Genomic DNA, 27,188 nt, shown 5'->3' with positions numbered 1-27,188 from the left:
AGTTACCCTGTACAGGGCAGTAACAAGAAGGGGAGGTGTCCTTGTACTCCTGTTAGGTAAAACATCATGAGATGGGACCGGAGAAGGAGTCACCCAGTACTAAGGAGTAACAGAATGCATCCTTGTACTTACAAGATAAGAGAGACATTGATGGATTGAGAGGCAGGAAGCTAGCAGGGAAAGGATAGCAACAGTTTTAGTCATTGGACAAGTAATGATATGATGATGTTCTAAGCATGTATCCAAGGGTATAAAAAATCACCATTTTGCTGATAACGGCAGAATGCATTCTCCGACTAACAATGTTTAGTCGCAAGTGTTACAATCCGGTAATAAAGAACAAAGAACCCCGATTTCGACTCAGCCTGGTGTTTGTCTCACTCATTCATGAACAAAGCAGACCTAACAAAACCCAGGAGTAAAGGTTCCATTATTGGAATGTAACATACATGAAATTCTTTAGCTTTTGTCTCCCATACGGCAGACAGAGAGTTGCCACTGACCAGCACCCCTCACAGCGACCCACAGCACCTGGTGTTCCTCGGTAGTCTCCCCTCCAATTACTGACCAGGCCTGAGCCTGCTTAGCTTCCGAGATCAGACAATCCGAGGCATATTCAGGCTATTAGATGCTGTGAGTTGGATTTGGCTTTGCTGGATGTCAGTTTTTCTTTCCCCATCAGTGCTTGTTCCAGCCCTGTCTTGTACTCTGCAGATGTAAGGACATGAAATAACCATCACATAGGCTATTGTTGAACACATTCAACATTATTGGCTTTAAATCTGGCCAAGGCTGGGACACATCTGACCTCTGCACACAAATGCTTGCTGGTCCCATTAAACCAAAACTTAATAATTGCGGCACCTTCTAGATGAGTATAGTCCTTCATAATGTAAAATAATATGCCCAATGTATTTGCCAGGCCTGGAGATTTGGCAACTGGTTGAGCTACGAGCCTAGGCAGAAATCAGAGCTCAACTGTCAGTGATATCAAATATTCAAAAATATCTGAAAACTGAGAAGATAGAAAAAAAACAATTAAAAACTAAAATAATTTTTAAAAATTCAATGCATTTCAGTGCATTTGAAAAACCTGAATATTTCCTCGTCTTGAAGCCATTACGGCCCTTTGTACTGAAGTGCTCCAAAACCTGCATAGGTGTAATCAAACGCAGGCATTTTCCAGTGTAAAAGATGGCAAGATGCCAAGAGCATTGGGAAACTAAGGATGTGCGAAGATTTACTCAGTATATATCAGACTGTGAGAGGCATTGATCAGGGAGAGCAGCAAGTACCCTTTGCTCAAGATGATAATACCAAGTACCAGAGAACATCTGTTTAAGGTGAATGGAAGAAAGTTCCAGAGAGGTATGTTTTTTTTTTACTCAAGAGTGGTGGGTGCCTGGAGTGCATTCCCAGGGGAGGTGGCAGAGGCAGGTACAACAGGGAAATTCAAAAGACTCTTAGATAGGCACCTTGATGCAAGTACATTAGTGGGTTACAGGTGTGAGGTAAGGAAGGATTAGGTTGTTGTGAAGTAGGTTTAAATAGGTTGACACAACATGGGGGGGGAGGGGGAGAGAGCTGTTTTGCACTGTAATCCTTAATGTTGTATAAGTAGCAAGATGGTTTTCTCCTTACACTCCCTCAACCAATAGGTATGGGATATCCTTCCTTTGGGACCTCTTCTACCTACTCTCTTTGCCTACACCTATCCTGAGGCCTGAAAATTGTGCCGGAGTCAGACTAACAGTTGACACACCAGTTTCTATCCCTTCAAATATCTCTGCATGTGTTTAAGAAATATTTCAATCAGCAAGATGTAAACAAAAATGTCACGGCTATGCCTAGAACATCCCTGGAAACAAATGGCATAGGTCAGTGAGGAATATGAAAACTCTTTACAGCAATATGAACAATTCCCACCCCGTTTATATCTGTTGCATGGAGTTTTACCACTGAAAATTATAAAAGTGTTTATCCAAGTTGACCTTTGAGGTGCATTTTGTGCTCTTTATTGTTTACGTCCATCTCATGGTTAAATGTAAATTCTCAATGTTCAGTCTCCTATTTCAACTGATCACAAGAATAACAAGCTAGAAATGCATTTGTGGCAATTTACTCCAAGACATGGTGCTGTTTGTTAATTAATGGCTCATATCATATCTCAACAAAACAAGAATTCATTTTTCTTGATAATAAGCATATCTTGTTTGAAACACAGCTTACACTGAATCTTTAATGCTGTAAGAATGCACTGAAAGCTTAAGCAAAGCACAATGCCATAACAAATGGAAAGTACAGGTGTGCAAATCCTGGAAATTTCTTTCTCAAGGAAAACTACAGGTCAGGTCATCGATATGGTAGAAGGAATTTAAAGTTAAATTTTAAACAGACCTACAGCATGGTAACAGGCCATTTTACACCCCATTAGCCTGCACCACTGGTACGTTTTTGAATAATGGGAGGAAACCGGACGGAGCCCTCGGAAGCGGAAACAAGATCAGAATCTGAAGAATCAGAATTAGTATTGTCATGAGCAGGTCACAATATTTGTGGTTTTTTTTAAATAGAGCAAAAGAAGGTAAAGTGTCTGTGGTTCATTGTCCATTCAGAAATCTGATGGCAGAGGGGAAGAAGCTGTTTTTGTAGCTAGAAAGTACACAATCCAGGAGGACCATCATAGGTGTTTGAATGCATTAGGTTAGACTGGCCATCTTTTCACTCTACTGATCAGGACACATGTTGATCAAGAGAGTTTGCTCCTCCATGGACATCCCAAGCCATCCACAGGCCATGCATTTATGACTAAACTGTGCGGCTCTATGCATTTTGTCATATCTATTTGGAAGATCCAGGAGAATTTGCAAACCTGCCATCAAGATGCAACAAGTACCATTTATCAAGTTCTATTGCACAAGATAGTAAAAGTGGTAGGCTAAATGGTCGAATTTCTAGGCCACAGGCAGCATTCCTGGAGATCACACCATTCGAATTTTTCAAACCCTCTTCCTCCACACCTCCCCATTACTCCTATTCTTCCCCCCATTACGGTCAGTTGGGGCTTTCACTAGCCAGTGGGTAATTTCCAGAGACGGGACCCAAAATCTCGATGAACAATCTGTCTCAGTTAAGCTCAGCAATTGCAGAGTTCTGGGCCAAAGCATAGGGGCTATATCAGTAGGGTGCTGGTGAGAGGTGGGTTTCGCTGCACTGAACCCAAATAATGAGAATGAATGGACCACCTCTTAATTCAGTTGTAGAAGAAAGCAATGGAACCATTCTGATTTTCCAGTATGGCTGGAAGGAACACTGAACTAGTTGGAACAGCTTTGATTACAAGCATATATTTTCCTTTCTTCTAGAATTGCACAGACCACAATGAAAGGTTTAAAATGTCTCCTTTGTATTTAGACTCAGAGCAGCCTTAGCACTGGATACAGTTTCCTCATCAGGTTAAAGAAAGTCAAAGAAAGAAAAGGAAGTTGGGGGGGGGTGAAAAATCAGATGATGAGTTTAGGGTACTGCATCCAGTTAATCAGACCCAGTAGAGCATTAGAGTCTAACAAACGGGAAAATATGGTGCAGGCACGCAATCCTTTATCCGGACTTCTAAAATCCGGAAAGCTCCAAAATCCGGCAAATGGGGAGCGAGACGGCAGTGCGAGTCGAGCGGGCGAAGTGGTGAGGGGGGGATATGGCAACGCAACCGGAAGGTGGTGGAGGTGGATATGGCAGCACATTTCGGGTGGGCTTATATCTGGCTTTCCGAAATCCAAAAAAATCAAAACACACTGTCCCCCAAGGGTTCAGGATAAAGTATTGTGTACCTGTATTCTTTCTGCCAAAACCACTTTACTTCTGCTATGCAGAATTGCACACCTAAAATAATATACCCCGAGTGAGAGTCTGCTTCCGGGGAGAGGACATTGCTCTGTCACAAGCCCAACTAAAACAGAAGTTGGTGGAAGAAGTTGTCGAAGTGCATAGTGTAATGTTTAATATTTTAAAAATAAGGTGTGCAGGCAAAATAAATTTCAGCCTCAGGAACTTGCCTGGTTATTGTTTTAATGGTTAAATGTGTTTGAATTTAAACAGAGTTTATCCTTCAAGGCCTAATAGCCACAAATAGTTTGTGAGGGTCGGAGAAGTGTAAACACATTCAATCTCCCAGGCGTCATCAGACATCTCCAGCTTGGCCTCCAGCTGTGCTTTATGACCTCACCTTAACTGCTGAGCCCTACAATTTGATAAATGACTGTGCAAGGTTGATTGAACCTAGGGGGGTGGGGGGTAGGGGGGTCACTTAAACTTTAGTCAAGATATGTGTTTCTAATACAATACTTTCAGGAGACCAAGGTAACATGAAACACAAAAGTCTACAAATGCTGTGACTGTAGTAAAAACACAGAAATGCTGGAGGACACAGCGTCCATAGGAGCCAAAGAGTTTCACTCCTCAACGTATGAATCTCAGCATCCATAAGAGGTAAAGATATACCCGAGCCCGAAACATCAATTATATATCTTTATCTCCTCTGGATGCTGCAAGACCTGCTGAGTTCCTCCAGCATTTCTGCGATTTTACCTTAAGGCTAAGAAATGATCATACTGAAAACAGCTATGCATCGCAGGCCCTGGACATCACTGGAGAGGACCAGCAATCATCAACGATCCACACCACAATTGTGCTTCCAATTTATTCTATCCAAACATCTCCATTTTATGCACCTCAATTAACTCCCACATCTCCATAGTCATAATTTTCTAGTCCTGGGAACATATTCAAATACAGTATGCAGACTCAAATCCAAGCAATCTCCCCTGCAGTGGTGGATGAACCAAATTTGATCTTGACTGTTTTCTGCCCTAATGAACTGCAATACAAAGCCTTCGTCCCTCATCATCCTTCAACTATCTGGTCAATTTGTATATCATCAGGAAAATCTCCAAGGATCAAGATCTGTCAGCTTACTAAGTGTTTAAATGAACGTTCATGGAAATATTTTCATCGTTTAATTTAGCAAAACTTTAAAACTAAATTTTCACATTTTAATTAGGATGTGGAGTTCCTCTAATTTATAAGCGAGTTATTCTATGGATTTTTTTCATTTATTTTTAAATCCAGGCCCTTCTGGCCCATGAGCCCCCGCTGCCCAAATATACCAATTAAATGACAAGCCCCACGTTTCTGGAGGATGGGAGGAAACCAGAGCAAACTGGAGGAAGCCCACTCAGACATAGGGAGGACATAAAACTCCTTACGGACGGTGCTGGATTCGAACCCAAGTCGCTGGTGCTGTGATAGTGTTGTGCTATCTGCCTTCATGCAAACCTTGCCACCTCAAAGATTAAAATACATCCGATTCAGTGCAGTAGCAACAGCAAAACAACAAATAATGCCTGTACTTCCGAATAATGTTAAAATAACAATTCCAGCCACACCAAGTCTACGGAGCTCATTGGAAGCAGGGGGGTATAGGTGGAGCATATTGTACGGCACTAGAGTCAATGGAAGAGCTGCAGTTGAGAGCTTGCTGATCACTTCTGGTCATAATCATTAAATGTGTTGTATGGAAATGGAAATAGTCATACAGTGTGGAAACAGACCGTTTGGCCCAATGTGCCTCTGCCGACCAAAATGCCCAAGCCACAATAGTCCCATCTATCTGAGTTTGACCAAACCTCTTCAATCCATGCATCCATCCAAATGTTTCTTGAACGTCATAATAGCACCTGCCCCAATGACCTTCTCTGGCAGCTTGTGCCATACCCCCACCACCCCCAGGTTCCTGGGTAGCACACCTAGTGCAACGTCATTGCAGGGCCAGCGATGAGGGTTCGAATCTGGCACTGTCTGTAAGGAGGTTGTACGTTCTCCCCGTGACTGTGTGGATTTCTTTTGTGTGCTCTGGTTTCCTCTCAACCCTTCAAAATGTATGGGTATTGCAGGTTAATTGGGGGATTTGAGTGGCACAGGCTCATGAACTGGCAGGGCCTGTTACCACGTTGTGTGTTAAATTAAATCTCTCCCTCCTCACCTTAAACCTACGTCTTCTGGTTCTCAATCCCCCTACTCTGGGCAAAAGACTTTCTGCGTTCACCTGATCTATTCCTCTCAGGAATAGTTCAGAGATCATCAGTGGTGGATTAATGTATTGCAGGGCCCTGTAGCAAATATTTTAAAGGGGCCCTAAATAGTGCCAGCTGGCACATGCGCGGTGAGGGGTGGAAGCACCTACACTGAAATTACTCCCCTCCCCTCGACGGGGGTCAGGGACCTCTCCCTGCCCAGCAGGATAGAGGACGGGACTGGGGGAACGCAACCTCTCCCTGCCCCCCGGGACGGGGGACAGGGCCGGTGGATGCAGCTTCTCTCTGTTAAAACAAAGCTCATGATGGCGACGGTGGCAGCTGGCAGCATGCGGGATCTATGTCCATCTTGGTAACCTGTAATCCCCCACACAGCTGGAACCATCCTGTTTCCCTAGCGCTGACACTAACAGAGCGGTTCCAGCTGCCTGGGGGGTGGGATTATGGGTAACAAAGACGGCCATTGCTCCCCACCCATTGAGCTGTTGGGCGAGCTGCTGGGGATAGTCTGTGTTAATAACCCCGGTTAAATTTTAAGGTTAGCGATTTTAGCCCAATTATTACCTTTAAATGGAGTTATTAATGCAGCCTATTAGTGGAATCTCCTACCCACTGCACAAAGATGAAACCAAAAATATTTCTCATGGTCAATAAACGCGGGGGCCCTTGAAAATCCGGGGCCCGCAGCATCTGCTACTCTCACTACTACGTTAATCTGACCCTGGAGATCACCTCTCATCCTAACTCGACTGTGATGCCTGAAAATGGTATTGTAAATGGAATGACACACAAAATGCTGGAAAACTCAGCATCAATGAAAGGCAAGAGATAGACAATGTTTCAGGTTGAAACCCTTCATCGGGACTGGCAAGAAAGTGGACAGAGAAATAAAATTAGAAATGGAATTCTGAAGCAGATAAAACAGTGGAGGCAAAGTTAATGTGTTAATATCTGCGGGTGAATTTCCAAACACTCATTGTTAATGTGGTGTGCTGTTAGCCAGAATCAAACACACACAAGGTAAAGATTGTGCAATAGGCTTTAATCCACAAAGACTTCCACAGAGCCAGGCTGGCTGAGTGAGGCCTCGGGATGCCGGCGCAGGCTTATATCCCGGAGGGTGATTGACACCCGATCGGGTGGGGCTTGATCCCTTCAGGCCGACTGATTGACAGCTGGCCAGGTGTTATCCTGTCCCCTTACACTCCTGCAGGTACAGAGGTTTCCCCCTGCAGTAGGCCGGTGGTGTACCACCACAGTTAGTATCATATCAAACATATTTAATTGATCACTCAATTTCTCTGACCTTGAGAAACAATGAAACTTGGCTAGATACCAAGACCACAGGTCCATCATATTTCTGCCACACCCAATGGATTGTAGAAGCTGTATTTCTATCAATGTTTAAAAACAAATAACAAGATCGACCACCGACACGACAAGAAGTTATGGTTTGTTAAATAGGTAGGGGTGGAGGGGAAATAGAAAAGGTGGTGAGGAAAATATTTCCTGCTGCAGTGGGATAAAACGTATGACGTGAGGTACATTCCCAGTAGTACTGAACTCAAATTAGCTATGATTACAGTCATAAAATGTACAAATGCTGCAATCTTGAGTAAACAAAGAGAGGCTGGAGGAACACAGCAGGTCAAGCTACGTCCATTGATAGGTAGGGCCAGTCAACAATTTGGTTCTGGATCTCCTGGTCTGCCTACACTCGGCTCGTGCAAGCATCACACGCTACTGCCCTTAATAATGAGGGTAGTATACCAAGTTATACAAGTATATTAGAGAATAATTGGGACCCACACTACCCAACAGTAGGTGCCTATGGAGGCAAATTTTCCAGCTCTTGTGCAATGGTCAGTGGTTCCACATTATATTGTTTTTAAATGGTTTTTTTCAATGAGCACATTGAATGCAAGGATCTGGTTGTTGGCTTCAGGAAGGGAAAACCGGAGGTTTTCGATCCAGTGATCATTGGGGGGGGGATCAGAGGTGGAGATGGTGAGCACTATTTTGGAGGATCTTTCCTGGACCCACCACACTAATGGCATCATAACGGAAGTATGTCAGCGCCTCTACTTCCTCAGGAGTTTGTGACGGTTTGGTAGGACACGAGAATCCCTGGCAAATTTCAACAGGTAACTGGTGGAAAGTGTGATGACCGGCTGCATCGTGGTCTGGTATGAGGACACCAATACCCCTGAGCGGAAAGTCTTCCAAAAGGTAGTGGTCACAGCCCAGGACATCCCAGGCAAAACCTTCCCCACTTTCGAGAACATCAACGGGGAACGTTGGTGTCGGAGAGCAGCAGCAATCATCAAAGATCCCACACCACCCTGCACATGCTCTGTTCTCACTGCTGCTCTCAAGAAAGAAGTACAGGTGCCACAAGATTCACACCACCAGGTTCAGGAACAACTGCCCCCCCTCCACCATCAGAATCCTCAACCACAAACTCAATGAGGGACTCATTTAATGGGTCTTAATTTTGCATTGTATTGATTTTTTTCTAGTTCTATGTTGCAATAAGTTTATTTACAATTCTGTATTTGTTTACATGTGTACACATGATGTCATGTTTGTGCTCTGACAATAAATCTGAATTTGGGTCAATGAAGAAAAAACTTTGGCCAGACCTGGTGCTCTTTGCTGAAGTAGTCTTCATAGATCAAGAGCTACAAATTTTAATGCTGTGGATTAAATCAAAGTTCCAGCTGCATGAGTGATGATTTGTAGGGAAGGCCGCCACTGCTATGCCGCATTTTGAGCCCAGCGTAGAGCCGCCAGCCGGGCTATGACAGCCTGCACCCCCCCCCCCCCACGGCCGCCTCTGCTGACCTCTCCTCCCCCGTGGGGCAGGGGACATCAGGTAGCAGGGCGGGGGGCTGTCAGGCAGCAGGGAGTTGGGTCGAGGGCTGATAGAGTCATAAGCCCGCCCCCAGACAGATGTTTACAGCAGCTGCACATTCAGGTGCGTTGGCGGAGCGCAGCACTCCGCCAATTATCCCTCCCCGAGGAGGGTCGGCATCAGCACCTCAAAAGCACTTCTGCTGTATTCAGGTGAGTATGTCTTAAACCGCAAGGGGGGAGATTATGCAGCTTTACAAGGGGGGTGTTCAGGGCCCCCACCTGAAAGGGCCTAACACCCTGGATGTAAAATGGCTTGGAGTGTAACACCTGCACTGGCTGAACAACCAGGTAAATGGCCAATTAACTGATTAGCATAGTAGTGAAAATTGGGTGGGGACCTGTAAAACTTGACAATGCAAACAAAATTACTGTTATTAGTAAATAAACAAAACCAGATTTGCACAGAAAAAAACACATTTAACTTCTATTCATGAAGTAGCTTAGAGGGATAAGCTATTAAGCAGAGAGGACAGTATGAGCAAGAGAATAAGGTTGAAATGACCTCAATGTTTTATTGACCAAAATCTTTGTTCCAAAAATGATGGGGTTTTTATAAGCTTTCAGGTGGCCAAAATATCCTGATGCAAAGCTGCATATTCTACCCGACTGGAGGAGTCCTCACCCAACCCTCCTCGGGAAGGAATAATCTCTGCATCTGAGCAGTCCCTGAGGCACCTGAAAGCAACAGCTTAGCTGCTGTGGGGGCGGCTGATGTCAACCAGCCGGCGACCCCCCTCCCTGCTGCCCGACAGTCTCCCTGCTGCCTCACAGTCCCCCTCACCACTGCCCCTGCCCCCTGGCGTGGGACGTCAGGGTGGGGTGGCCAGCGCAGGACTTCGGGGCGGGGCGGCCGGCGTGGGATGTCGGGGCAGGGGCGGCATCAGGTCTGGAGTGGCTAGCGTGGAACTTTGGGGCAGAGGTGGCCCGCGCGGGCCGCCCCTGCCACGTAGTCTCACGCTGACCGGCCCAGCCCTGACAGCGGGCGAGACTACGGCCACAGTCGACAGGAGCCGGTTTTGCTCCGCGGCGCCTCTCCCCGCTGCGGACCTTTCAGGTACCAGAACAGCGCCAGCGCTGCCACCTGAATGTCGCTTCACACACACCCGCATTCTCCCAGCTCTTCCGCCTGAAAGCGGCTAATGTAATAATTCAGGTTTTCAACTTTATTGAAACATTTGCCTTACAAAAATAATAGGCTACATCATTTAGCTTTAATTTCTTTCATACCATTGGGAATTTAAATCCAAAACTAATTGTATTTGCACTGTTGACAGCTACAAAGCAGGTTTGAATAAGTGGGCGAATTTTGTTGGGTTAAAAATAACCAAATGGTGAGATCTCACAGGGGTCTAGGCTTTGGTTACATTACGTAATAAGTTGGAAATGGGGACACAAATATAATATTTTGAAGTTCGCTGAGAAGAGACTTTAAAATGTCTGTGATTAAGCAAGTAACTAAAACAGTAAAGTAAAATTATCCATTTCAGTAATAGAAGATCCTGTTAGACTGGGAACTGATGTTCAAAGAGATTTGGGTGTTCTTGTGTACCACTGCCTGAAAGCAAACACACAGATGTAATAGGCAGTTAAATCAAAAGTGGTACATGGTCTTTACAATAAGTTTTTGGAGCAAGGATGAGAGTTCCTCTAATAGTATATAGTGTAGGCCCAGTCCACACCTGGAGTATGACATGCAAACTTTGTTGACCTTACCCAAGAAATGTAATAAATGCACTCCCTTTATGGCTAGTACGGTTCACCAGACTGACCCCTGGGATGATGATTCTGCTGTACGAAGTGAGATTAAGTTAACTCGGTTTGTATGAATTTGGAACAATTAGGAGAGATCTGATTGAAATTTACAACATTTTGACAGGTCTAGACACACTGGATGCAGGGAGGATCCTTCCCCAGGCTTGAGGTCTGAAAAGAGAGGTCACAGTCTCAGGTTAAAGGGCAAGAGCTTTAAGATTATTAAGAGGAGGTGAAATTTCTTCACTTATCAGGTGGTGATCAAGTGGAATTCAATACTACAGAGAGCTGAAGAGGACGAAGTTCTTCATTGTACGTAAGGCATGAAGCGATCTAGGATAGAGGGATATTGCTTGGTAATGATAGTACGAGTTCACAGTAGATTTGAAGGGGTGAAAGGCCTACTGTCATTTATGTGTCTAACTAAAAATAAACAACTGCAAAACAATGGCAGATGAATCACCAGAAACTGGATAGAAGCACATGTGGAAAAGGAAATGTCATCTTTCTTCTTGTCCTTCCTCAACAATTATTGCACAGAAACACACCTTGGAAGAGCTATTCCAGCAGTGTATTCTCTGAGCACAGGAAGAGTTGATGGCTGAACGATCTTGGCAGTTTTGGGCAGAATTTGAGACAAACTTAAAACGAGGGCCTCCAAGAACATTACTCTTGTGCAAGACATCTTCCTTCTGCAGATTCAGACTGTGCCAAAATTTTTAGCATACATAATTTATGGAAAGCAAAATTTCAGCACAAATGATAGAAGACAATCCTGGTTGGAGTGAACAAATATGATACATCTCTCACCATAGGCTATAGCGCAGAAACAGATACTTTGGCCCATCTCGTCCATGGGGGGAAAGAAAAAGTTAAAAATTTGCTTTAATTAAGGTGAAATTATAAACTTCATCATCGCTTCAATGTAATTATAAAGTTAACTGAAAGCAGAACTATTTATTCTGCCTAATCTGCACCTGGGCCATAGCCCTCCATACCCTTCATATCCATATATCTATCCTATCTTGTCTTACATTTGTAGCCCCTTTTAAACAGTCACTTCAAGGTGGGAATATTGTACCTTTATTACACCATGCCTTCCATCAAAAAGGTACAGACATGGAATGAAGGGGGGGTGGGGGTCATTGTAGTCCCACCTTTAAGCCTGTAGAGGAGGTAGTCACAGCGCTGAATCGCCAGGACCAGACCAGGAAAGGATGTGTATGTGTATGTTATACATCACACTTGTTCCTGAAATGCTGGCTTTACTATGTAAAATGAGCCACCGGCCCAGCATTATGCCCGATGATTTTTGGTTCAGTGTAAACAAGCAAAGCCGGCTTAATGATGGGTCTTCTTCACGGCAGTACTGCAGGATCTCTATGTAAAAAGGGCTTGTGTTGCACCAAATGTTGAGGGGATTCGATATTCATGTGACCTTACTATTCACCAAAGTACTTTAGCGCATGGAATTTTGCCATTTCTCCCCTCTTATCACCAACGCACCAATTTAGACTGAATCACGTAGGATGGAATCAGACCATTCTGCCTGTTTAACTGTTCTCCAAAACGAACCCAGTATTTGTGATCCATTAGTCTTTTAACATTCAACTGAAGAAATGCAAAATGATTAAAGCAATTGCTGCTCTCCGTCTAACTTAGACATCCTTATGTCAGCAAAATTCACTCTGTGGATTTCTCCCTCCACTAGGGGCTGTCTTTTACATCTATCCAGACAAATTAATCAGAAGAAACATTTAAGCAGAATCTCAACATTTCCAAAGTGACTTATCTGCAGACCAAACCACAGCAGCCATGTGTTGTAAATTGCTTCTGTGTTCCACATACTCTGCATATGACAGGGTCACATGTCGAGTATAGTTTCCAGCTGTACTGAAATACAACTCTGCCAAGTAACAATATACAGGTGGTTTAAATCTAACTCTTTTGTCCCATGCTTTGATGTTGTTCCTTTCAAAGTACACATCTCAGCTTCACCAACTCATAGATGTGCAAACAAGAACCCACAGTTCTTTTCTTCACTAAGTATGACACTTAACTAACATTAAAAGATACAATGAATGTTTTGTTGAGATTGTCAATCAAATGAGCCCCCACATCCCCCTCCCCTCCACGAGAAAGGACCTTGATTTAAAATAGTCTCAAAAGAGATATGGGCCAGGACTAAAAGTTCTACTCTTAGTTAAATTCTAACTACATTGAAGCGATATAGATTTTATAATGCCACTTAAATTAAAACACGTGTTTAGCTTTTTCTTTCCCTGAATCCAGACTGCACCATATGGAGTGCTAAAAGGTCTATTCTTGCATAACAATAGCAGCAAACTAAAACTTCATAACCAAAAGGGTCTAGCTTTCCTTCTGAAAGAAATTACTTCTATAAATCTACATAACAGATTGCTTGACCAAACAACAAATCTGTTCTTTGCAAGCTCATTTTCTTTAAAAGACAAGCTGCATTAACAGAATAGGTTGAGATAACAGCATAGTCTTGTGGTTTTCCAAAGTTATTAAAATGATACAGTTTTAGAAATTGTACTTCCTCATTTCTACATTTAATAAAGTATCTCAACATGAATTGAATTTTATTGCCCCTCAGCCTGCTGAAGGGGAAAAGAAACAAAAGGAAGAATTTGGATGCGACACATGCTTAGCATTGTTAAAGACAAATGAACCATATGCTAAAGGTTAACCTTGCCCCCACTAGAGTGAACTGGAAACTTTTTTTTCCATATACAAAAACTTGAGGTGAAAAGGAACGCTATTGAAGAAATGAACTGAAGGATGCAGAGGTTTTACATTTGAAACACAAAAGCTCCTTTCATTATTGGACAAATGTGTGGATTGGTTATACAAGCAGCAGTTTAAAATATAGTCAGGAAAGATGCATTGCCCAAGCCTATTTCACAAGGGCCATACAATTATGTAACTCAGGAATCACGATCTAAAGGCAAAACTGACTTATGTACAAATGAACAAATCTCCAAAAGCAAAGAGGGGCACAATTTCTGTTAATGATTGTTACACCCTGAAGGAGAGAACATCAATTTCTACAGTGGTCAGAACATTTGCTTCTGAAGGCTGCCAACTATTTTTGGATGAAATATTATATTATCTTTCTTCGTAATAAAGTACCTTGTCACTTGTCTCTAGCCAGAGTGATGGCACCCAAAGTTTACCACCTTGGTTGCACAATACTTGATATTTATTCCTCATGAAAGGCTCAGCCCAAAATGTCAATGGCTTTTTACTTCCCATGTCCTGCCAAGATTCTCCAGCATTTTTGTGCATTGTGCTTGACCCCATCATCACAGATTTTCTCGTTTAACTCAAAATTTAGCTTCTCCCAGTGTTAAATAATGTTGGATTCTCCTAACCCAGAAAATCTTCCAGAATGAGGCAATCATTACCAAACAATTGGGTGCAATTACAGGACATCTCCTTGACCACATATATCACTGACCACTGTTGCATTAAAAGGGAAACCATGCAAATAGGTCTGCATACAATTCAAGGAGAAGCTGATTGGCTGCCTAGCTTTCTACACGTAGAGTAATAACCTACCTTGCTGAACAACGTATCAAACTAGGCCTATAAGGAGCTGCCAGGGTCCCCTCACATTCATTATATTTACCCCTTTGTTGAATAATTAGCAAAATTCAAACAAATCGGGGAAAAAAAAATCTGTGATGCTAACATTTAATCTTGTCTATGCAAGACCTGCCAGACAGACATGGATTTCCTGTCAAAGATATAAAAATGGTTTTCTCATAAAACAATTAGTAAACTGTTATAGCAGAGCCTCAATTAGCAATCAACACGTTTCATTCTGATAATTAATTTATTAACCAATGTAACGAGGGAATATAATTCTCAAATTACTGCAATAAAGATCATTCTTAACTGGATTAGTTTCAGGATTGAGGGTAATTCTAAGCTTTATTTTATGATGCAAAATTTACTGAAAATATTCTATTCCTCATTAAGGAGTCAAATGCTTCATGATGCATGAATTACTCTTCTACTTTTACCACAAAATGACTCATAAAGAAATGAAGAATTATAATGCATGGAGTCACATTTCCTTGAATGACAAATTTCTTTTGTCAAATTGACCAGAAAATACAAGCCCATGTGAAACACTTTTAGTCCAATAAATTCACACTTAATCCAGATTTATTCGACCCAAACTCAACACTTGAAACAATATTCCCGTTCTCTCACAAGCCAAATCACAGCATTCCTTGGCAAATTAGCATTCTCCATAAATCCTTCAGGTGAAGCTGATCACCCATTTTTGGATTCCATTTCAAATCCAGTTGGAACTCTAGGTTGAAAAAGGGTCTCTTTTTGGCTAAGTACTGAAGGAGTGTACCACATTTTGAACGCAAGCATATGTGCATATCTATTTGTGATATCCAAAACATGGATTTGGCTGAGACTCCAGTATTCCTTCAAGTGAAGGATCTGAGGAATGGCCTGATGGAGTTGGTATATGAAGCGAGCTGCCAGAGGAAGTGATAGCGGTGGGTGCAATCTAATTTTTAAAAGACATTTAAACTGGTACATGGATAGGAAAAGTTTAGAGATATGGGCCAAATGCAGGCAAATGGGACTAACTCAGGTAGATACCTTGGTCAGAATTGGCCAGTTGGGCCAAAGGAGTGTTTCCAAGCTGTACAGGTATATCTATGAATCTACTGACCTCAAATGCACTATTTCTAGATTTCTATGGTGAATATATCCTTTCTTGTACAAGTAGTGGTCTCATAGTACTTTGTATAATTGCACCAGTACTCAAAACCTCTTGGAATAAAAGCCAACATAACATTTGCTTTTGTAACAGCTTGCACCATCTGCATATTTTCTTTCAGTGACTGTGAGGACACCCAGATCTCTTTGAATCTCAACCATCCTAAAATATGGAACTATTCAAATCCACACCCTCACCCCTGTCTTCTCTATCAGAATGTATAACTTCACACATCCATCTATTTAACCAGTAGTTCAATTTGTGAAACATGCTTTCATGTCATTGGAAAATGTTCATATTCCGTTCTCTTCCCATATTATGATAACTGGTGCCCACGCCTCTATCCCAGTTATTGCTTACAGTACTACAAAGGACCATTGATTCCTGCATTGGTTGTCAGCCCCATCCCATGTGCCCACCAATCTCTTGCGAGATTTATTTAAGGGCCTTGTGAAAACCCAAATATATCGCATCCACCAATTCTCTTTTATTCTATCATTTATTTCCTCAAGACACTTCAGTAGGTAAGTCAAACAATTTTACTTTCATAAATCCATATTGACTGATATTTGTTAATCTTTAACAAAGTAGAAAATGCTGGGAAAATTCAAGTCAGGCAAGATTTGTGAAAAGGGGAACATTGTGCTGTGAGGGTAAGAACTCTTCTGCCATTTCTACATTTTCCATTATTAATCCTCCTTATTCAGACTGTGGTGAATCTATATTTGTCTGAACCGATACTTTCTATTTTAACAGACTTGTAGAATCTTTTGTATTTCTTGCATGTTCACTCTCATCCTCTACTTATGTTTTATTAACTTTCCGCAGATACTGCTTAGCCTGCTATTTCCATTAGTCTGTTTATATTTATGTTTAGCCTAGTTGTGGTTTTTTTTCTGTACACATATTTAACTGATAAAATCAGTTTCAAATATTTCCATGCCATTGATAAGCAAAGGGCCAGCCAATTTGCTGCATTAATCGATTAATCAGGTAATCTTACTCTCGAGCAAGGACAGTTGAAAGATCAGAATCAGAATTTATTGTCATGAACAAATCATGAAATTCGCTGTTTTGTGGCAACATCACAGGGCAAACATTCCTACTATAACCATCTTACAACATTACTATAAAAAAGTGAAAATAATAGTGGACAAAAAGTCAGGCCGTGTCTTTGGTTCATTGATTATTCAGGAATCTGATGGCAGCGGGGAAGAAGCTGTCCTTGTGCCGCTGAGTGCTCGTCTTTAGGCTCCTGTACCTTTTACCCGATGGCCTGGGTGGTGGGGGTCTTTGAGGATAGAGACTGCTTTTTTTAAAGATACCACCTCATGTAGATGTCCTCAATGGAGTGAAGTCTGGTGCCTGTGATATCGCAGACCGAGTTAACAATACTCTGGAGTTTATTCTTATCCGGAGAGTTGGCACCTCCATATCAGACAGTGATGCCACCAGCCAGAATGTTCTCCACAGTACACCTGTGGAAGTTTACGAGAGTGTTTGGTGACATACCGAATCTCCCCAGACATCTCACAAAGTATAGCTGCTGGCAAGCCTTCTTTGTGATTGCATCAACATGGAGGCTCCATGACAGATCCTCAGAGATGTTGACACCCAGGAATTTGAAGTTCTTGACCCTCTCCACTACTGAGCCCTCGATGAGGAATAGATTATTCTCCATTTCCCACTCACCCTTTTCATGTAGGATGTTGCAATACTGCTTTGCTCTATGGAGGTAGCATATCCATTATCCTTTCCTACATCCCCTCTCTTCACTTTGGGCTCTGAATAAGAGGAGACTATATTAACAGTGGGACACAACGCTAGTTGAAACCTTTCGTGCATCCATGCAGCCCTGTTTAAAGATTTTCACAAACTGTGGGCAAAACAATCATTGATTGAACATAGTCTGTGCTGTTAGTTATTTTCCAACAATTCTTTTTATGGATTTTGGATGCCAGAAAGCATTAGGAGGGAAAATACTCAAAAAATAATTATTTGGAAGTAATCTGGATTTTTCAATGAGACTTATTTTCCCATCAGAACCCATTTCCCCCATCATTCACTACTTTGTGATGTAGCCATGATGCCTCACTTAGCACCTGTGCTCGACCAGATCTGCTGTTGAGGCTAAAGTGCAACATGAAGCTGCTGGTGTAGATGGATATCTGTCAAGAAAAATGAAAACAAAGAAGAGGTAGTCTCATATGATTTTATCTTTATAATCCCCGGCGTCTCCATTGAGATCAGGCAAGTGTGAAACGGGCAATTGTATTGCAGACACTTTCTATTAAAGGTAGAACAGACCAAACGCCAGGGATAAACCCTTGCGAGTGTGAAAGTGTTCAGTGTCCCGGTTAGGAGTGGTCTAGTGTGAAAGGCCAAACCCCATTCCCATCCTGGGACACTGAACGGCTGATTTACTGGGATGCAACTGTAAAAGGGGCTTAATGTACATAACGCATTTTTTATTCTCCATTGGAATTAGTTCAGGAATGGAAAGCCATACCAACCATCTCCTGCAAGTCCTTCGCAAGTTATTGCAGCTGGCCAGAAAGTGGATCCAGGTAAAGAATTTTCAAGTTGGTTTACAAGCAATAAATATGTTTACAACTTGGATCTTAAACAACCAGAATAGATATCTTGGGCAAGAAGAATGCCTAGGATGGGAAAGAAATTCGACAGGTCCATTTTCAGTAATGTTGCTTCCCTTTCTTCTGGTTTAAAGGGCTATAAACAATAAAGTTCTCTGAGGATAATTTCTTGACAGTAGTTCCCCAATAGCCTTCATCGGAGAAGATGGAAACAGAAAGATCATAAAGGATTTAAATTAGATATTTAGAGAAAAGTTATTTCCTTCAGTAGACAAATTGAGAACAAAGATTCGAACTAATGTGCCAAAGGTGATCTGGGTAGAGGCAAGTAGAGAATTTTATGTACAGAGCAGTTTTGTTCCGGAACTCACCACCAACAGAATCACCTTTCAACAGGAAAAGATAGGCTTGAGAAAACAATTTGCAAAACCACAGGGAAAGTTTTCAGATGCTTTAGGAGCCAACAAGAACTGGATGGTATGACTGGCCTTTTTGTACCATAACATTTGATCGTCATTCAAAATTTTAAAGGCAATATTTAATCTTACATAATGCAATGTATTAACAATGGGAATGATGTCATCAGCATGTTATGTAAAATACACATAAACACATAAAGGCTGAGTTTACAGATTTTACAAAGTTATCCTTAATATTGAATGGGATAATTTAAAAATCTTTCCCTTTGTATCTCAAGAATGAAGCTTTCAAAACTTTGTGACGTTAAAATGGTTTTTTGAATTTTGTATTTCAATTGACACAGACCTCTTAATATTTTGTTTGGTTCAAGTTTCCAAAACAACTTGGAATTTAAAGGAAATTGCTCATCGGGCATTTTGAACTTTAAGGTACTTTGATAAAGGTTTCATATTAACTATTCCATAAATCTCATTCTACCTTCATCTTTCGAAACTCAAAAGTCCACAAGGTTATTGGAGGCAGACGATTAAAAAAAAACTAATCAAGGCAACATGAAGAAATACTTCACCATGACAACAGACCTAATCCTTAATCTTTCTTGCATCCGAATAAAAGACCGTTTTTTTTTCTGGGCTCAACACACTGGGCTTTTGTTTGCACCACCACAAAGGTGCTATTGGGGCTTACAAGCATAAGAACATTCTTGACCCTCTCAATGCACTTGCTGCATTTTCTTCCTTCCATGAACTTGTTCTTAGGAAATGGGGGGGAATTCTGTGTGTGAGCCATGCAAAGCCAAACTGCGGTGGGATTTAAACATCACGATTCATTTTCAAGTTGGTGTCCAGATGAACCTAGTTGAACCCATTGGACTTCAGAGAACATTACAAGATTAAGGCCCAATTAAACAGAAAACAAATAAAGTAACCCAGGCCCTAAAACTATTGCTGCTAAGTCATGTTCAATCCACAAAGAATTTTTTTTATATCAAAGACCCTTAAAGGTCTCAACCTTATGAAACAAAAACTATCATAATTCTCAAGTGAACACATAGGCAAAGCATTGTACCATTGTACTAGCATGGAAGATGTAAGTAATGAAAGACATAATTAAAGTCTCTATATACTTTCTTTGGGTAAACTGGAGTTTGTTCCTTATACTTTCAATTATCCCTATCGACATTGCAATGGTTTCTTTGCTTACAAAAACAGCTCAGCCAAGAGTTTTTAATCTTTTTGACCTGAGGAGTTTAAATTTCAAGTAAAAAATAGAAAATAATAGTAAAACTCAGATCAGTCCAAATCTGTGATGAGAAACAGAGTTGATAACAGAAACCTGCCTGTGTGATTTACTGAGCTTTCCCAGCTCTTTTTGTTTCTATTTCACATTTCCCAGCTTCAGGTTTTTGCTGTCCCATTCCACAGAAAATCAACTCAACTCATTTAGAAGTATGCCAGATTAAAAGCAATGGGGCAAAGACTTTATGTCACAGGGAAAAACAGAAATTGTTTTCTTTCTTCCTGATGATGAACAAAATTGCTTTTCAATTCAATCTCTCCTCTGCACCTGTATAGCTCTGCCTTACAACTCCTCTCTTCCCCACCATCCCCATTCCTCAGTCTCACAGCATGTATTGGGGGGGGGGGGGGGGGGGGGATTTATCCGAAACTCAATTTTGTGAACATTTTAAGGAACCTCTTACTTTAATATATTGATCTGACAAATTCCCCTGACTTCTCCAGAAATGACAGCACGAATACTGATGAATACAGTTTCTTTATTGAATGTAATATTACATGAAATTGCCTTCTCCGGCCATAAGAGAGTTACTGAGTGTCCATGATTCACCTCCAGAGCTCCCGCAGCCTTCAGAGTTACTGAGTGTCCATGATTCACCTCCAGAGCTCCCGCCGCCTTCACAGCTGCACATATTCCTGTTCGATTCATCACCAATCCGAGCTCCAGATCCAAAATGCTGACGTGATCAGGAAGCCTCCAGTGTCCAGGGCCTTCAGGAGCCCTTCTTGCCCTCAGCAACTTCTCAAAACCCAGCTCTGATACCCGGTTCCCATGAGTCAGTCTCCAAGAACCGCAGCCCACACGCATCCCCTGGCCACAAGTTGCCCACGGCTGTTGAGCCCCTCGCTGGTACGCTGCTGTGGTCACCATCCTGCAGTGTCATCTGCTTCTCTATGGGGGTGGGGGGTTCTTCCCATTTCTGATGCTCTGCGCTGGTCCACTGCTCCCCAGAGTCTGCATCCCCTCTTGGCCACTGCAGAGCATCTTGGGCACTTGACCCTGCAGTTGCAGGATTTTATTTACAAACTCCTTTAACAGGGCATTTAAAGCCTGTACAGATATGCTGGCATTAAGACCTTGGAGCAGAGCTGTGTCTCTGAAATCTGCTCATTTCAGATGCTGTTGAATACTTCCAGCATTCTCTGCTCTGATGAGAGATGGTCAACCTCAAGTAATATATTGTTGATGTGATTTTTATAAAAGCAGAGCCAACCATCTAACTTAATTTTTAACAGTACTTTTGCTTTCCATTGCTCTTTAAACAGTGGCCCCTTAGAAGTGAAGACTGAGAAGAAAATAAATTTGAACGATTCTAATCAATTTGGAATTAGCACTATTACACAGATGACATTAAAAACAGCCTAAAAATAATATTCAAAGGGATAAATGGAGGGAAAATCAAAACTGGAGGGAGAAACAAAACAATCTCCATCACTGAACAAAAAGTACCAAGCAAAAGAATGATGTTAAAGACCAACCAGTCCCCCGGACCTGTTTACATGCATCATAGGGTGTTAAAGGAAGGGACTGCAAGATAGTGGTAGGTTGATGGTCATTTCCAAAATCCCTTGGATTCTGGAGGCCCCTGGGAATTGAAAAACTAAACGTGTAATTAAAAACACACAGTAAATGCTGGATGAACTCAGCCGGTCTCACAGCGTCCATAAGAGGCAAAGATATATTACTGACATTTCGAGCCTGAGCCCTTCTTCAAGGTATACCTTGGCATAGCTTGAAGAAGGGCTCAGGGCCTGAAACGTTAGTAATATATCTTTACCTCCTATGGGCACGGCAAGACTGGGTGAGTTCATCCAGCATTTATTGTGTGTTTTTACTACAATTACAGCATCTGCAGACTTCTGTCTTTCACTCCTTAACTGAAAATGTGAAACCTTTGTTTAAGAGTAGAGCAAATCATAAAACAGGAAACTATAGGAAAGTCAAACATATGTCAATGGAAAATACTAGAAGCATTATTAAAGAGATAATAGCAGGATGTTTACAAAAATCAGAAGACAATCAAGAATTGATTGATCGATCAGTGTGATTTTATAAACAGGAAGCAATGATTTCAGTCTACTCATTGGAGAGCAAATCAATGTGAAGCATTTGCATTTGATAAGGTACCCCCAGAAAAGGTAACCATACAAGTGAGCAATGGGTTAGGGAGAACATTTTGGTATCAGTCACAGAAAACAGCGTCAGAATAATGGCACAGGTGCCTTTGTGAAAGGATCGGTAAGGCAGCCTCAACTATTCATATTCTATTATTAATGACTTAAATGAAGAAGTGAATGAAGTATAGAGTTTGTGATAATACCAAAGTATGTTGAGAGAAGAGAGCAATGGGCCTGCAATGGGATATAAATAGGCACAGTGAGTTGGCAGATGGTGTTTAATGTAGAAAATGTGAGTTTATCTACTTTAAAATGAAAATTGTTATTTAAGTAACTACAAAATACTGTGCATTTTTTATTGGACTATCTATCTTTCGTATTTATCATCATGTTTTAATTTAATTTAGTTTAATGTATTCAAACTAAGTACCATTCAGCTGCAGCCAGTAGTAATTTTGGTGCATATGCATATTGCACAATGTATATTAGAATAAACTCATTAATCATTATTGTAAATGTATCGAGTCTCTCAGTGCATGAAATAAAATATCAGTATTAATGCACAACATGCAAGGTAATACAAGGAAGATAATAGATTGTTGAACGTTATTGCAAAGACTATAGAATATAAAAGCATGCGCAAGTTTGGGTACAGCTTTACAAGCTGCAATGCAACCATACCTGGAGTACTGCATACAATTTATTCTCCATGTTAAGGAATAATATGATTGCATTGAAGACAAAACTGAAAAGGTTCAGTTGGATGATTCCAGTGATGAAAGGCAGAGCCTTTCCTGATTAAGTTCACATTAGAAATGGTGTGTGTGTATATGGGTGTGTGTGTGTGTGTGTGTGTGTGTGTGTGTGTGTGTGTGTGTGTGTGTGTGTGTGTGTGTGTGTGTGTGTGTGTGTGTGTGTGTGGGTGTATGGGTGTGGGGGTGGGCTTATGCGTGTGTATGGGCATGGTGTGTCTGGGGGAGCATGTGCGTGTAGTGTGTGGGTGCAGGTGTGAGGGGTGTGTGTGTGTGTGTGTGTGTAATGGGGGAAAGAGTTTATATGATTAATGCCGAGAGTTCTTCCCTTAGTGGGAGTATTGAGAAGTTGGAAGAATTGTTTCAGAATAAAGGGGGTCATCATTTAAAACAAATCAATGGAATTTCACTGAGGGTTATAAATCTCTGAAATCCTCTACCCCAGACAGCTGTGGAGGCTGATTGATTGAATACATTCAAGGGGGTGATCAACAGATTAAACTACAAGTATGTCAAGGGGAATGGGAACATGCTGTTGGAGACAGGCTGGATTATCCTCAACTTTAGTGAATGCCTTGTGCTGACTAGTTTACCACATGTCCCTGTAATATATAGTACAAAAATCCAAAATTGGGGATCTCCTGAGAGTGCCAACCTCATTATAGACATGTCTGTCTCAAGTTCCCTTACTACATTGTGATGGATGTTGGAGGTGGAGAAGAGTGGAAATTAAGCTCACACTATAATTCAGAAAATGCCCCTTCCTAGAAACGGGTCAGCAGCTCACCACTGGACTCTGAGCATTGGCTGGAGTTGTTGACAGTTTTATAGATAAGTGTGGAGTGATTTAATTCCCTGCCTCCTTAGGAAATGACAAGAGGCCTGCGAGGTAAAAAGATAAGCCCCAGCTTTAACAAGTGACCAAAATGCCCTCTGTGACTGGGATCAAAGCAAGGCTCCTTACTTTCCACCTGCTGAGGGTGCAGGGCTCCGGAGCTCCAGTCCCCGCGGATGTCGTACTTAAAGGCAGCAATCCGGCGGCTGATGTCCCGGTGCAGTGTGGATTGGACGAAGAGCGTTACCCTTTCGCCGGCCAAGCGACTGAAGCAGTGTACTTTGGGCTCGGTGCTCTCCTCCTCTTCCTCCTCCAACGCTGCTTCTCCTCCCGGGCGATCTCGCACCAGCAGCTGCAGCTCTGTTCCCTGCTCCAGGTAGATCTGCGCCCCGCGAAAGTTGTCGGCCGGTTTGATGCACGCTGTGAGGCGACCTAGGTTTCCCCGGGGAGCCGACGAGGCGGTCCGCGACGGGAGCCTGGGAGCCAGGCTAAGTCGCAAGGCTCCCACTGGATACAACCACTCCACATCCCCTTCAGCGCAGTTGAGGAAGATCTGCTCCACGTTACCGGGCTCCTGGGATAGACCACTGCGGCGGGAAGACAGACACGTTAGTGACAAAATGCACACATCTCCAACACCTTCGAACATCGAGGCATCTAGGACCATGAATTGGAAAGTCCAATAAACGAATCCCTAAAACAGGCAAAACCACTCGAGACGGTGCTAACCCTGTCCTTATTTCCTTGCCTGCCTGGCAGGTACCGTGTCCAGCGCTCACAGGTTTGCTGCGATTCGTTTAATCTGATGTCGCCTGCATTTCTTTCCACTCGAGAGTCGCCATAGAAAATGTGGAGAGAACGGGGGAGAGGGAGGGGAGGACAGTGGATACTCAGTGCCGGGACTGCGACCTTTTTTTCATACCCCTTTCCTCCCATCTTTGGCCGAAATTGTATTTCTCGATCCTGATGGGAACAGCTTTCCCTCCCCCACCGAGCACTGGGAGAACAGAGTGGTCCCAGTGTGTGTATTATAAAACATGGAATCACTGCGCTAATCAAGCGCTTGGTGAAATGACCTTGATCCTCGGCAACACGGGGACACAAGTGAGGGAATCTACTGTTCCAAACTCAAATTGGAGTACAACTTTCTTTTCTGGTCAACAGACTGTTAGAAAGTTGCGATAGTGCAAGCCAATCAGGAAAAAAAAAATTAGAACTGGTGCAGGAAAAAGGGGAGTTCAGCTGTCGTGTTAAATCGGAGATATTGGGATCTCCTCGCTCTCTCCGTGGAGAAAGGATTGAGGGCATTTGACAGGTGCACACGATTCTGTGCGCCCGAGAGACCGGGGGGGGGGGGCTGTTTCCATCAGGACCCAGAAATACAATTTCGGGCAAATATGGGAGGAAAGGGGTTTTCTTCGGTCCCCGAGATTCCCAATTCGTTATCTGCAGGGATGATGTTTAGTGAAGCGGGGCTTTCCAAACGGGTAACTTGCAGGGTGATGGGGAAAGAGGCGGGAATGTTTGTTGGGATAGAAAGGATGGGCGGAATGGCCTCTGCTGTAATAACTCCTGACTTTACACCCGAATGGACGAGGTGATCATCTGCTGGAAGACCTAATGAATCCTTTCATTGGAACAAATCTCGACTCCACCTGCCATCAACACACCTTCAGGTCTCGCTCAGTGCGCCAGCTTCTTTCGCAGTCTTCCACCTTTGGAAACAAGTTTTACACGTCGACTTTTGACCAACGAAAACACGGGCAACTCCAGCCCTAGCAGTGAAACGTCGCTGTGTGGACCCAACCTCCCCTCGGGGGGTGGGGGGGGGGGGTTCATCTTTGTCACCGCTCTAATTAATTCAATTCCCAAATGTCGCATCCCCACCCCTAAAAGATATTTTCCAAACAAAATAACTTTAAAACAGGTGAAGTGGGGACTGGGTCCCACGCTCGGGAGATTCCAAGAGATTCCGCCGCTGTCCAGCGCATCGCTGCACTTCATGGAAAGACAATTGTAACACTAAGAGTGCGCGCCAAATATAACAAAGGGGGTCCATTTTAATACCATGATGAATCTACCGCAAATGATCGATAACAATAATCCCATCATGGGAAACAAAATCGACTTCAGGCCCCTTGCTTTTGTGTACAGTTCTCGATACGAATTAAAATAAACTCCATCGGTTCAAAGATATGGGGACACATACAGGCAAGGTAGGCGTGGGGAGAGGGGGGGCAAGCGCTCGTTTGATGGGAGCCAAGCTGCTTTCAGCCACAAACCAGACAGACATTCCTGACACAATTCATCGGAACGGCCAACGCGAAACATTAAGAAAGTGGCTCCTTGCTGCTATTTTCGAACACAGCCAATCCAACCCCCCCCCCAAAAAAAAACCTCTCGAGGTGATCCCTGCCCTTTCTCGGAGATCATTCATTTTCTTTTCGCCCAAAGAAAACGGCGACAAACTTATTTCTATTCACTGGAGGCTGCGCAAACATCGACGAGGAGTTTAGCGTGCAGGGCAGGGGGCGTAATTTCGAAAGAACTTTAAAGCGACTTTGTCCCGTTCCCGACAGTGAACGATGAATCCCAATAAAGTTCATGGATATTATGGTAGATTAATAAAACAGCCCCATACCTTCCTTTCCAATTGCATTGATCTACAGAGTAATTGGAATATCCCGCTTTCACCAGGAGGAGTAGAAAAATCCAAAGTGCAAAAGGAGTGATCAAAGGCATCTTCAAACGTAATCCTGGTTTAAACAACTGGAAAACGTATTGCAAATGATAACCAGGGAGAAATGTGGGAGGTAAAGTCCGCAACAAAGCGTGGGCATCCTCAGTGTTCCGCGGGCTCTCTGCCCGTCCCGACCTGACCCTTCACTTGTTCCCTCGGCTTCAAATCTCTTAGCCTGACACTGAGCAGGACTGCGCCTCCTGCAAACTTTTGTTCCGCACTCCGGATCTCCCTGGCCAATCAATCCACAAAGGTGGCAGTTCTTTTTTTTCTGCCGACAGCCAATTAGCGGGCGAAGTCGATTTTGCCAAAATCACGCCTCTGCACATGACGTCTTGCCGGCGGCACAAGTAGGGATTGATTTTAAAAGGGCAATGCCGGTGACCGAACTCGCCCCTTGGGACCCGTTTCTCTCGCAGGCACTTGCCTCGATACCGAATTTTAAACAAGACCATTTTGATGCCGTGAGGGCAGAATATCGAACAAACCCTAGTGTCCCAGATTCCAGCGTCTGAGTTCTCGGCTTCACCCACTTCGAAGATCTACAATTTTGGAGGAAGAGTCTAGGTGACTCTTCGGGATATTTACATTCCCTGGGGACTCGATATTAGCAAGAACGCAGTGTCTTTGTGGTCACTTTAAAAAGCCACCAATAAAATTCGTGTTAACTATTCTCTCCTCGGAATTTATATGATAATGAAGTGTCCTGGGCTTATTTATAAATCAATCTAACTTTATTCACAGTTAAGAATGTATCACATTCCAAGGCTCAATAGGCTGAATCTATTCCCCCCCCCCCTCCCCCAGAAGTCATTTGGCAATATATTTTCCCCTGATTATCCTGTGACTTAATTGCAATGGACCTTTATGGAAAAGCGCTTTCCATGCTAACGTTGT

At 42.8% G+C, this 27,188-nt stretch overlaps 1 protein-coding gene and 1 long non-coding RNA gene across 3 annotated transcripts in view; one reads left to right on the top strand and one right to left on the bottom strand.

Annotated features, from left to right (window-relative positions):
• The window catches only part of metrn (meteorin, glial cell differentiation regulator), a 40,780-nt gene extending 14,263 nt beyond the window's left edge, over positions 1 to 26,517 (bottom strand). Inside the window, exons 1-2 of the mRNA XM_069904823.1 lie at positions 26,193 to 26,517; positions 23,681 to 24,138 (exon numbers count right to left, since the gene is read on the bottom strand). Of these exons, the coding sequence (XP_069760924.1) occupies positions 23,681 to 24,138; positions 26,193 to 26,293 (559 nt within the window). The 5' untranslated portion in view covers positions 26,294 to 26,517. The remainder of the gene's footprint in view (positions 1 to 23,680; positions 24,139 to 26,192) is intronic.
• Positions 17,670 to 24,240, top strand: LOC138746553 (uncharacterized). Of its 2 annotated transcripts, none has more exons than XR_011347023.1 (3): positions 17,670 to 17,731; positions 18,023 to 18,101; positions 23,584 to 24,240. It is a non-coding gene; the product is annotated as an uncharacterized lncRNA (long non-coding RNA). The 2 variants fall into 2 exon arrangements; XR_011347024.1 differs by lacking the exon at positions 23,584 to 24,240 and adding an exon at positions 21,113 to 21,252.
• Positions 26,518 to 27,188: the final 671 nt, after the last annotated feature.

This window comes from Narcine bancroftii, chromosome 12, assembly GCF_036971445.1.
Source record: "Narcine bancroftii isolate sNarBan1 chromosome 12, sNarBan1.hap1, whole genome shotgun sequence".
NCBI classification, from domain to species: domain Eukaryota; kingdom Metazoa; phylum Chordata; class Chondrichthyes; order Torpediniformes; family Narcinidae; genus Narcine; species Narcine bancroftii.
The sequence above is the reverse complement of the archived record's forward strand: the minus strand, read 5'-3'. Positions and strand labels throughout refer to the sequence as shown.